We start from the raw sequence: 13,132 nt of genomic DNA on the forward strand, positions 1-13,132 counted from the left end.
CTTTACCCAACTTCAGAATTCACTGAAATCCAAGACCATTCAGGCAAGCAATAGAAATAGGTTTGTCCGATTTTTTTTTTGAGCTGTAGGATTTTTTTTTAACATTTTCCTCTTTTTGAAATTTAATTTAATTTTACGTTAGAGTATATTTGATTTACAATGTTGTGTTAGTTTCAGGTGTACAGCTCAGTGATTCAGTTATTCATATACATGTATCTATTCTTTTTCAGATTCTTTTCCATATAGGTTATTACAGAGTATTGAGTAGAGTTCCCTGTGCTATACTGTAGGTCCTTGCTGGTTATCTATTTTATATATAGTCGTGTGTATATGTTAATCCCAAACTCCTAATTTATCCCCTCCCACCACGTTCCTCTTTGGTAACCATAAGTTTGTTATGTGTGTCCGATTTTTTTTTTTTTTTTTCGGTACGCGGGCCTCTCACTGTCGTGGCCTCTCCCGTTGCGGAGCACAGGCTCCAGACGCGCAGGCTCAGCGGCCATGGCTCACGGGCCCAGCCGCTCCGCAGCATGTGGGATCTTCCTGGACCGGGGCACGAACCCGTGTCCCCTGCATCGGCAGGCGGACTCTCAACCACTGCGCCACCAGGGAAGCCCTCAAGGGGAATTATTGACCAATCATGTTTGTATCTCAATAAATTACATGAATGACACATTTAGTGAATAACCCCTGGGGTGACTGACGTCTGTCTCTCACAGGGAATTCGTCTACAAAGCACAGCTAAGCACAGCTAAGAATGTGGAAGAGACTGCGAGTCGGTTCCCAGTCCTCTGAAGAATCTCCTTGCCTCTTAGAGAGTCACAATAGCTTCCCAAAACCAGGAACAAACACAAAACTCAAGGGACTTCCCTGGCAGTCCAGTGGTTAAGACTTTGCCTTCCAATGTAGGGGGTGCGGGTTTGATCCCTGGTCGGGGAGCTAAGATCCCACATGTGGCCAAAAAACCAAACTATAAAAAACAAACAAACAAAAAAACAGAAGCAATATTGTAACAAATTCAATAAAGACTTTAAAAATGGTCCACATCAAAAAAATAAAAATAAACAAGAACAAAACTCAACTGCTCTCTTCAGAACTCTGAACATCCTTCTTTCACAGTAATCGGAACATGGACTCTGGAAAAACCCAACACAATCCTGTGGACCGTGACATTACTTGCTTTGGAGCAAAGGGCTATGGGATCCCTGTAGGTCCCTGCCGGGTCTGTGCTCAGCTGACCATCGGGACCCAATGGCTGAGGCCTCTTCCTCACTCTCCTCCCCAGATTCGAAGTCCTCATCTACTGCATGAAAGAGCGGTTTGGGCCTCAAAACCACCCTTCTGCCCCCGCCCAGTTGTTCTTCTTGGGCCCTATTTCTTTGATAGCCCAAGTGGGCTGGCTTCCCTCCTCTGTGTAAGTTCTTCATCGGGATTATTTCTTGTGTCCGTTGTCCTTCCTGAAGTGACCCCGTTGGAGAGTGTGTGTTGAACATGATGGTGGGGACTTCTGCGTCACTGCCGTCATGATCTGGGAAAGGATAATCGAAGGAGGAAAGAAGAGGACTTTAGATCAGAGAGTGGAGACTTCATATCCAGGCGAGAGAACTCAGAGGGAAGAAGAGTCCTCCTGCTGTTCCAGCTCCTACACTCACTCACCTTTCTCATCAGCATGGTTTTCCCTTTCCGAGGTTGCTACCCCAAGGTGGGGTGGAGTAGAAGCTATAGACGCGGTGTGAGAAATAAACAGAAATGCATGGAAACCTGTGCGTCCGGCTGGCCTCTCCCAGGGAAATGAGGGAGTGTTTCTCACAAAATCAGATCCATTAGCCATAAAGCACAAAAAGATGCTTTGTGTTGTCAAAGACCAATGGTAAACTGAAGGTTCCAAGGTACTATGATATGAAAAGGTGGATCTTATCTAGGTTTGTTTGTGGTTTTTTGTTTTGTTTTGATTTTTTTTTTCATTTTTTAACTCTAGGTTTGATTTTTAATCGGTGGCTACCAGAAATCATTAAATCTGAGTTTCATCCTTTTGACCTTGAAATAGCTAATCTTAGAGAAACAGGGATGGGAGAGGACAACAGCAGAGTCACGAGTAGCGAAACAGCCGTGATGCCTTCCTTTCAGAGGATGTGAGGTGTGCACAGCGTGCGTCTGGCCCACGACGGCAACAAGGATGGGAACGTCCACTTACTGAGAACTTACTCTGTGCTGTCACGGTGCTGATCTCTTTGCATCTTATGCCATTTAATCCTCACAACAGCACTCTGAGAGGAGGAAAATTGTGAGCCTCATCTCTTAGGTTTTTAAGAGGTTAAGTGACTTTCAGTATCACACAGTGAGGATGGGTCTGCAGTTTGAGCACAGCCTGTCTGAGAAGCTGGCATCTGCTCCTCCCCAGGCTGTCCCTGTCTCCTTTATAAAAGCTGTGTGTGGGTCAGGACAGCTCCGTCAAGAGTGCAGGGCAGCCATTGGGTACCTATGTCATGTCCCCTCCAGATATCTAAACCACGTCCGGGACGTTGTCTTTCCCTCCTTCACTGTGCACATGCCTTCCAGGGAGGATTTTTCAGAAATCTCATTTCTTCTCATTTCTTCAAGTTCTCACCTTATACATGTATTTTCCCTTTAAATATTCTCCTGAAAACTTAGGTACTTTAAGAGATCTATATTTAAATCTGAAATAGGGTTCTTTCTCCCACTCTCTACTTCCTTCTAAAAAACAAAACAAAAACTTCACAGCTAGAACTAATATGTACACAGGTTTATACTTGACGAAATGTGTTTGGAATGTGGGACATCAGAAAAACTTCAAATATCCTGTTCAATACTATTTTTCCAAAAATGTGACCAAATTGTCCTGAGAAGGTTGTCTGGAAGTTCAGGAGGGGGTGGGAGGTGGGAGGAGGGGAATCAGCTGCTTTGAATTTTAAAAAAAGTGAGTTAAAATATTTGGCCGTTTTTTCAGGACTTCCCTTTAATTTGTGCTTACGATCTGGTCTGGAACCAGAGTTCCTCTTGATGCTTTGGTGCCTGAAACGCTAACTAAGAAAACAACAGCTGGTCCTTCTGCCCCCAAGAGCCGTTCCTTCCTCTGTCTCCCCTCAGCCCCACTCCTGGTTTCCAACCATCCTTCTGAGCTAAGGTCCCCCTCAGAGGACAGATTCCAGCTGCATCTCCTGCCCACCTTCTGGTTACTGAAAAGTGGGGTCCTAGAACTTGGGAGAGGCTTGGGCAGGTGACTTGCAAGCTTCCACTCAACTTAAGTCACTAGATCCATCCAAAACGGGAAGAAGGAGTTGCTTGGAAAGTGGAAGGCGGAAGGAGGAAGGGTGGGGACTCTCCTATCTGCACAGTCCTCCTCCAGGTTGGCGCCAGGCAGTGCAGTTCCAGGGAGAGATCAATGGAAACCTTTGCAGCAAAATCTGAGTGTCTGTTCCTCTACCTTCCACCTGGCTGAGAGCTCTAACCTCTGGACACGGGCACCGGGGGGTGGGTGAAGGAGAGACAGGGAAAGGGTTTCTGCTCAGGGCAGGGCGGAGCCTAACCCACTCCTGATACAACAAAGGCTGTTTAGAGACCCGGACCTTGCCCTCCCCATGGTCTTGTTTTGTTTCGTTTTAACTGTGGTAAAATACATCAAACATAACATTTACCATTTAATGCATTTGAAGTGTACAGTTCTGTGGCATTAAGTACATTGACATAGTAGGGCAACCATCGCCACACTCCACCCACAGAAGTCGCTCACCTTCCCCAGTGCTCCTGGGTTCTAGGAGGGTTGTCCAGGCAGGACCTCTCTACTTACAACACCAAGGGAGCCCCAAAGGCAAAGGAGCTTGGAGGAGTGTGTGGAGCCTGCAATCCAGCAGGGAGCACCCAGACATCTAGAGAAGGGGTGTCCTAACACGGGCGGACAAGGGGAGAGCGAAGAGGGACAGTGCTCTGCACGTCACAGCCTGGTTAGCTGCGGGGGACATCAGGGGGCTGCCTGACGGATGCTACACCTCCCTCTACGTCCTCCCCTAGAGCCCCTCCAGCCATTCCCTGACCTTGTCCTGGTGCGTAAAGGCTTCAGATTTGGAGAGAAGGTGGATGCAAATAATTGTGCCCAGATACCCACGGAGGACTATCTCAGTCTAATCCTGATTATTATTATAATTCTTTAAAACTTAAGAATAACTGATAAAACAAGTCTCACTTTTCCTTCCCAGATTTCTAGGTTACCCACTGTTTCTCCTCACCGAATGAAATTTAGAACCAGTTGAGCACATTTGAAAGAAAAAAAAATTCATTGGGACTAAGATTTCATTCCACGTCTAGATTAACTCATGTAGAAATGACATTTCTTACTTTCTTTCTTTCTTTTTTTTTTTCCGGTACGCGGGCCTCTCACTGTTGTGGCCTCTCCTGCTGCGGAGCACAGGCTCCGGACGCGCAGGCTCAGCGGCCATGGCTCACGGGCCCAGCCGCTCCGCGGCATGTGGGATCTTCCCGGACCGGGGCACGAACCCGCGTCCCCTGCGTCGGCAGGCGGACTCTCAACCACTGCGCCACCAGGGAAGCCCAGAACTGACATTTCTAAAGTACCGTCTTCTTTTCAAGAACACCCCTATCTGCCCAAGTCAAGTCTTCTTCGATACCCCTCACTAGTAATAAAATCAATAATGGCTAATATTTCTTGCCCACTTACTTGGTTGCAGGAACTGTTCTAAGAGTCTTACCTGCACCAAATGGCTTCACTCAGGGCAACACTTGTATGTGGGAGGTACCAACATTCTCCTCTTTACAGAGAGGAAATGAAGCATGGAAAAGGAGAGTTTTATGTTGTCTTCATATAAGTCCTATATGTGTTTTCCTAGGATCTTATGATTTTTATTGAAAGCGTGAGTGAGATGTGTTTTAGGGCATCTATTGAAAGGATGCTTTGACCTATTAATCTGGCGAATAATGTAAATGCATTTTCCAAATGTTAAACAACCCCACCTCTGGGATAAGTCCTACTTTGTAAGGTGTAGTATTCTTTTACTATCCCGCTGTATGTTATTTATAACGTGTTTGTACATTAGTGCTCAGCTGAGGCTGCTGTGTGGTTATTTTTTGCTACCGTAGCTTGTGATATTGACATTCATCTCAAGAAGCGACTGTGAGGCTTTCGTGTTCTCTATCACTCAAGCAACATAAATAGCACCAGCTGCTTGTACCAGGAAGAGTTTTAAAAATTAATCTATTATACACCCTATGCTTGCTGTTCTTTTGTTTTGTTTGCTTTTGTCTGTATTATAGTTCTTTTTAACATAAAATAATACTACTTAGAAGAAAGTGACGTAGGAATAGATGACTAGATCGATGAAACAGAATTAAGTGTCCAAACTCTCTAGTTTAGGGGTAAATGACTAGTACAACAAAATTGGAAAAGAAGGTGCTGGCGCAGGAGCATGGCCATTTGAAAACAATTTGAAATGTGTCTCTGTCTTAACCTACACAAAGATAAATATCTTTATTATCAAAATAACTATTAGCCATTTGGCTTGAAATTGAAAAAATTAAACTATGAAAGTTCTAGATTTTAAATCACTTGGTGAATCATTTTTCTAATGTTTCTGTGGAAGATTGAGCCGATTTGATGAATCAGAATACAAAAATTTGAAGACAAGTATATCTAAAAACTAAATGATAAATGTGAAACTTTAGGAAAAATTATTGGCAGCAAATATGAAACAATGAGTGATATTCGTGTTATACGGTGTTCTTCAAATTCGTTTTAAGAAAAAAAAAGCAGAAAAAAATGGGCAACAGCAGAAACAAAAACTTCCTCGAAAGAAATATGGTTGCCTCTAAAAATATGAAAAGATGTTCAACCTCACTGAAAATCAAAAAGACTCAGATGAGAATTAACTGTGGTATATAGATTTTATCCTGTCATATAGTAGACTACTCAAACGTTAACTCAGAATAGCCCAGTGATGCTGAAAACGTTCAGAGATCACCTTTCTCACAACTGTTGATCTGAAGGTAAATTTAAATATACGTAATTTTTTATCTAAAAATTTTGCTTCCAGGAATATATACTAAGGGAGTAATTGGTTATTTGAGCAAAAATCAATCACAAGTAATCCAAAGAAATTATTAGATATCTTTGCTTATATTCATTAAATATTGGAAGCATTAAATATTTGTTAATAAGGATTTTGCTAAATAAGCTAGGGGGCTTTCATATAATTGACTATTATTAAGTCATGAAATGATTACTAGGTTCATATCTGTTGATACTAAAATATGTCCACAACGTATGGTTGAGTGAACTAGACAATTTATAAATATTGAAGAACAATGACTGTATTATGAGTTTATGTATAATACCTTGCTGTGTGTTTGTGATTTTTTGTTTGTTTGTTTGTATCAGGTCCAGGTAGGGTAGAGATCAGGATGATATAGATAGAATTATAGAAGGATGCTTACCAAAATGTTCTATAGTGAGTATCTTGGGTGTTGGAGTTTCGAGTGCTTTTAAATTTTTTTTTATGCTTTTCTCCACTGGCTGACTTTGATTTTATATCAAGCATGTTTTTATATCAGAAAAAAATAAAGTTTCATTGTAAGGAATAATTATATTCACTCTTCAAAGATTTAACTCTCAAATCCTATATGTTTAGTTTATTCAAATTTCCAATGTGATTCCAAGTCTTAAAAATTTAGGAATATTAAACTAGAGAACATGGCATATCATATATATTATATGCCACTTTATGCTAATAGAAAATCATTTTATATACACGTTTAAAAAATAATAGCTTTGGGGCTTCCCTGGTGGCGCAGTGGTTGAGAGTCCGCCTGCCGATGCAGGGGACGCGGGTTCGTGCCCCGGTCCGAGAAGATCCCACGTGCCACGGAGCGGCTAGGCCCGTGAGCCATAACCGCTGAGCCTGCGCGTCCGGAGCCTGTGCTCCGCAACGGGAGAGGCCACAACAGTGAGAGGCCTGCGTACCGCCAAAAATAAAATAAAATAAAATAATAATAATAATAGCTTTTATGAGCACAATAGCCAGTTTCAATAACTCTAAGAATTCTATTTAAGTAATAGGTATTAAATGGGAAACATCCAATCAGTAAATTTGGTGAAGTTATTTTAGTAAAATTTAGCCAACTTTGGAGAATTCTGCTAATTTATAAAACACAGGAGAATCCCACCACTTCAAAGAAGGGCCCATTTTATGTTTCCCTAAGACAGGGGTCAGCAGTTGATGACCCCCAGGTGTATCTCTCTGATGCATCTTTTGGTATGGCCCCTGAGCTAAGAATGGTTGTTACACTTTTAAATGGCTGGAAAAAAAATTTTTAAAGAATATTTCCTGTTAAGTAAAAATTATATGAATTTCAAATTTCAGTGTTCATCACTATAGTTCTGAATTCAACTAATAAAATACTTGTGTTCTCTTTTTCTTGTCATATACGTACTTTCATAATATTCTTGATTTTGCCTTTTGGCCCACAAGCCTGAAACAGTTTACCATCTGAACCTTTCCAGAAAAGAGAAGCAGCCAGGGATGCAGGTTACCTGTGAATTCAGCCACCCTCACATCTCTGCCTGCTGGCTGAGGACGGCTATAAGGAAAGGAGAGGTAGCGGATGTTTCGGGTACCAGCCTGTGGGTAACAAGGAGAAATAAAAAGCAGAGTTAGCCACGCAACTGACAGCTTCACACGACAAAGTGAGAGATACAGACCCACTCTGCAGCATCGTGTTCGGATCACTGCCTTTCAGTTACTTCAGTTTAAGGGAAACAAAATGCCTCCGCCTTCAGTATATGTCCTTTCCCTCTCATGATAAAATAGACCATGATAAACCTCTCAACGTTTCTCCTGCAGCCCTACTGACATTAGGGTAGAGATTAGGGTCTACTCCAGACCCAACCTCCATTCAGAGTCCCAGTAAGATAGCTTGGATATGGCCTCAGATGGAGTAGCTCAGATGCACAGTGGTTGCCATGAAGATAGGGTCCCAGAGACGTGGGGAGAACAAATTCCTCCCTGTATCTCCCTGGGGGAGGAGTAAGCTTCCTAGAGCCAGGGTCCCTGTCCACGGATGGTCCCCTGGAATGTCCAGTCCCTGGCCACCGTGGGAGCTAGTCTAGCCTCACAGCCCAGGGAGTGTGTTCCAGTCACTGACCCATCCTGGAGGGCAGTTTGCTGCCACATACCCCGTGGACCGATGCTTTGGGCTCCAAAGGGCCCAGGCCCAGAGAAGGGGGTGTCTGGTGTCCTGTACCCTCTTAGTTTTGTCTTTTTCTGTCAACGAGGTAGTGGTTTTGTTTGTTTGTTTAAATACTGAGGTAGTCACCTGACAAGGCCCTGCTCCGGCCCGGCCCAGCTCAGGTGAGTCAGTGTCTCCGCCTTACCGGCTTTCCCCAGGGCAGGCTGTGACCTTTCCTCGCGCTCTCCCTGAAGGTGTTCTGGCGGCGGATCAGGATTTCTTTCGCCTGCTTCTCGCTCGTTTGGGGTTTGAGGTTGTATTTGTTGTAGGACAGGGTCTGTAGAAAGAAGGGGATGTCAAACATGTACAGACATCTCAGCACAACTTCCAGCCTCAGGAGACCATGGAAAAACCAAGAACAAAGACTAGTAGAGTGAGCAGGTGGTGCTCAGGTCCTCTGAGCGTTTGCCTCAATTACACAGGCACAAGCTGTGGCCCCGGAGGAAAGGTCTGTGCTCGGGGCCAGCCCCTCAGGACCAAGCTGCGGTGGGAGCCTTGCGTCTGGCTCACAGGCTAGTGCCCCCCATCTGCGCTGTCCCCCTGTGACCTCCCACAGTGATCACCCCCGAGGTACCCACAGACTTCGGTGCCCCCCCAGCCAGCACACACTCTCTTTCCCAGGTCACGTTTGTTATGCTAGGCCAGCGGTTGCTGAGTGTTTAGGGATCAGGGGAATTTAAAAATGACTTCGGCAATGTCTAGACGGTTGTTATTTTAAAATGTTGCCAATCAAAGATACGCACAAAAAAATCAGCCCATTAGTATCACCACCATCAGTTCAAAAAGGAAAAAGTCTTTTAACCAAAGTAGTAGGACGGGCATGATCTTCGATACAGAACAGTTTTTCAAATTGAATCAGTTTAGTTTTATGAAAAATGTCTTCCTTATCTTCACAGAGGCCAGTGAAAATTTGTCTTGAACCACAGACCAGCATGGTCCTCAGATGTTTACGAAGTGCTTAACGGGAATCTCTTTCACCCAAACTAGAGGACTACAGATGTCACCTTTTGTGACAAGCCTCAAAACTGTAGACTTCCCACGAGCAACAAAGCAGACAGACAGTTGTCCTGGATTTCACCTTTGGTTTTTCCTTCAAGAGAGCAAGAGGACCATGGCAGAGGAGAGGAGCCATATGAACTACGTAAAGACAGGATGATAGGGCTTCCCTGGTGGCGCAGTGGTTGAGAGTCCGCCTGCCGATGCAGGGGATGCGGGTTCGTGCCCCGGTCCAGGAAGATCTCACATGCCGCGGAGCGGCTGGGCCCGTGAGCCATGGCCGCTGAGCCTGTGCATCCGGAGCCTGTGCTCCGCAACGGGAGAGGCCACAGCAGTGAGAGGCCTGCGTACCGCAAAAAAAAAAAAAAAAAAAAAGACAGGATGATAACCAACCAGGACCTGCTGTGTAGCACAGGGAACTCTGCTCAATACTCTGTAGTAACCTCAGTGGGAAGAGAATTTGAGAAAGAATAGATATATTGTATATGTATAACTGAATCACTTTGCTGTACACCTTTGTCAATCAACAACACTGTTAATCAACTATACTCCAATATAAAATAAAAATTTTTTAAAAATAAGAAAAATAAAGGAGGCTTTAAGGAAAAAAAACGTGGCTAATCCGAATCGTAATGTGCTGTAAGAATAAGCTATACACTGATTTTGAAGACATTAATTTAAAAGAAAAGAGTATAAAGTATCGCATTGGTAGTTTTTAAAATTTATGATGTGTTGAAATAATATTTTTGATATAGTGGTTTAAATAAAATATATTATAAAAAATTTTTTTTAAAGGTTAGGATGAGAAAGGAAAGACAGAAAGGGTAGGACTGGTGAGTCATTCTCCCAAGTAATAGAAGAGGAAGCAAAAGCCATCTCGGGGGTGGAGTCCCCCTCTGTTTACTATGTATGTTCTCCCCGTGGGAGTTTCCATCACCTACTGGCTCTATGTGGTCAACAAGGAAGGGAGATCCTGCACAGCTTAGAAGGGAGAAACCTGGAGGTCAGTCTGAGCAGGCACTGATAAAAGAAGAAGAAAGCTGATTACTTAGGAACCTGATAAAAAAGAGAGAATGCACGGTTAGCCTCATTTTTGGGGCGGCTTGGAGTTCCAGAATCTCTCTCTCTATTTCTGGACTTTCCCTAAACTCAACCTCTACCCCCATGGGGCACGTCTGAGTACCAGGCACCCTCTGGACTCCAGCCCTCACTAAGCTGGCCAGCATTCTTCAAACCAGGAAGCTCTTAACTACTTATCTAAGGCGGAATGTGATAGTCTTGCTGAAACAGTTTCACCTGGAATGATTTGAAAGCAGCTGAATGTACTCGAAGTGTGCTGTGAGTGTCGCTGACCTGGGTTCCTCCGGCAGGTGCAGGGCCTTTTTGCTGACACATTCCCCTTCATCACTGACCTTCTCGGCACAGCAGCCAGAAGACATTCCCTTGCCCTGGACCATGCAATTCTGAAGTCATGGAAAGAGCTGTGGGTGGATAGTTGGCAGACCTGGGCTCTCAATGCAGATTCGTTCTGAGATCTTAAACAAGTGAAAAAACAACTCCTCTGACCTCAGCATCTTCTACCTGAGAAGATGAGTTTTGACCAGATGAGTTTTTGGAGTCCCATGACCTGGTCACCAAAACCGAGGCCCTCACAGTTAACTCACTTCTAACCCTAGTCAACAATTGGGATGTTCCATTGAGTCCTCAAACGTAAAGAACTCCTAATTAGAGGACACAAATGAAAATACCATTTGATTAAATCAAAGTTTCAGGAGGATTCACTTACTGTCCCTGAAATGTTCTTGCTGTGAACTTTGGGCCAGGTCCCAAGTACTATAGCCTCCATACCCTTTTCCAAAATTGAAAAATACTATGCCTGACGTGTCTCCTTTTTGTGTATATGTGTGTGTGTGTGTGTGTGTGTGTGTGTGTGTGTGTGTGTGTGTATATATATATATATATATTTTTTTTGGCCTAGCGGCATGTGGGACCTTAGTTCCGGACCAGGGATCGAACCCATGACCCCTGCAGTGGAAGCTTGGAATCTTAACCACTGGACCGCCAGGGAAGTCCCTGAAATGTCTCCTTTTTTATCTTAGGCTTTCAGCAATGTGGTTTCGATATTCTAATCTAAACCATCTCAGTTTTCTAAGCTCTATTACAGTCAACCACGCTGAAACAACTCCACCATCACAGGCATCCTGGGGCCATCTTTCTTCCATGGTGGGTGAGTGTCACTGCTTTTCTGTCTCTGGAGGGGGAGGGAGCCCTGCTGGTTCTGGAAAACTCTGGGGCTGCAGGGCTAGGGCAGCCTGACCCCTAGGGCCTGCAACTGGATTTGCATTTCTCTTTATACCATGGGTGCCGATTTTGCTGCAGAAACATAACAATTAACTTTCTGTTCTCCAAACTAAGAAGAGAGAAATTGTTCATCAAGAAGACTGCTTTGGAGAGAATAACATGAACAAGAGCTGATTCCTGGAGGACTGGATCCCAGGACAGGCAACAGGGACACGTCTTATACACACCCTTTGTCGAACTTGGTACATGTTGTGTGTCAGAATGTCCCTCATGGACTCCACATCTTCAGGGGAGAGTCTTTTGGTTTCTTGTATCCTCTGGGCCCTGGAAACATCATTGGAGGGAAGCCAAGCATTATTCTTCCATCTTGGCAAGGGGACCACAAAAGCATGAATTTACTTTCAGGAGTTCTAATTGATAAACGTAAAGGTTATGTTTTTAACATAACTCTTCCTGTTGTTTTAGTAAATTCATATGAAACGTCAGCATGTGTGTCTTGACTTACATTTTGAGCATGTGGCTTCTTTGCCTATAGCTTATATATGGGAATTTCTCTAACCCATTTTTAAAAAGGAGTTTAAAGTCATGGCAAACCAGTTACTTTTTTCCTCCGTATCTATTAGGAACAGACACGCTTGTAAAAAACAATAAAAATCAATGATTAGGAAATACATTTCTGGAAAGGATACCACAAAGGGCAAACCAAATGTTTCACTGTTAGATTCAACAGAAATAAGATTATTCCTTCAAGGCTCACGGACAACACCATGTAGTAACCACATTTTGAATAGCACTAATCTATGCGGTACTAAATTTTTACGAGTACCTTTATAAGTACATTTATCTTGGAATTGTCCCTTTAGGGACTTTATCTCTGGTTAAAGAATAATGGGAAGAAACTAAAATCATATTTTACGAGGAGAATTAGACCATTGCCACCATGAAAATCAGGCCAGCTCAGAGACACTGGACCCTCTGAGATTCTAGAAGCAGTTGACTTCTTTCAGCTTTCTTCACCATAAGCACCCCCCCCCCCCCCCCCCAAAAAAAGGGCTTAAAAGCCAAGTCATGGCCAGGTTAGCAGTCAATGAACAATTGTCCTCCGAGGATTTCAGTCATGACATCGCTATGTGCAGAATTCTCATGTGACACACATATTTGATTTCAATCACTTCGGTCTAGTGGCGGTAATTTCTAAAAACTTATTGTATGAATAATATATGCTCACTGTAGAACATAGGAACAACAAAAATAGGAGAACTAAAGAAAATTAAAATTACCTCCCTTGACATATTGGTGTAAACCCTTACGGAGCTGTGATGTTTTTTCTTTTCTGGCTGCAGCTTTTTGAAAAGTACACGTGTGCTGATGTGCTGGTACCTGCTTGCACAGGTCTTAGGATAATTGACCATAGAGACAAGAAGTTATTGGTTTCAAGACAGGCCACTTTTTAAGTCCCTTTCCCCAAACATTGGTAGCGATATCGTCATACATAGCAAGGATATTTTTGTAAGTAATGCACAATGGGTAAAAGATTTTTAAGGGCTTGGATACTGGATATCACAGGACGCCAGCATTTACT

General features: G+C 43.5%; 1 protein-coding gene across 1 annotated transcript in view; it reads right to left on the bottom strand.

Annotated features, from left to right (window-relative positions):
* Positions 1-456: 456 nt before the first annotated feature.
* The window catches only part of SLC9A4 (solute carrier family 9 member A4), a 58,770-nt gene continuing 46,094 nt past the window's right edge, over positions 457-13,132 (bottom strand). Inside the window, exons 9-12 of the mRNA XM_019931023.3 lie at positions 11,778-11,874; positions 8,399-8,530; positions 7,559-7,646; positions 457-1,528 (exon numbers count right to left, since the gene is read on the bottom strand). Coding sequence (XP_019786582.2) covers positions 1,173-1,528; positions 7,559-7,646; positions 8,399-8,530; positions 11,778-11,874 — 673 coding nt within the window. The 3' untranslated portion in view covers positions 457-1,172. The remainder of the gene's footprint in view (positions 1,529-7,558; positions 7,647-8,398; positions 8,531-11,777; positions 11,875-13,132) is intronic.

The sequence above is a fragment of the Tursiops truncatus genome, chromosome 14 (genome assembly GCF_011762595.2).
Source record: "Tursiops truncatus isolate mTurTru1 chromosome 14, mTurTru1.mat.Y, whole genome shotgun sequence".
Classification (NCBI taxonomy): domain Eukaryota; kingdom Metazoa; phylum Chordata; class Mammalia; order Artiodactyla; family Delphinidae; genus Tursiops; species Tursiops truncatus.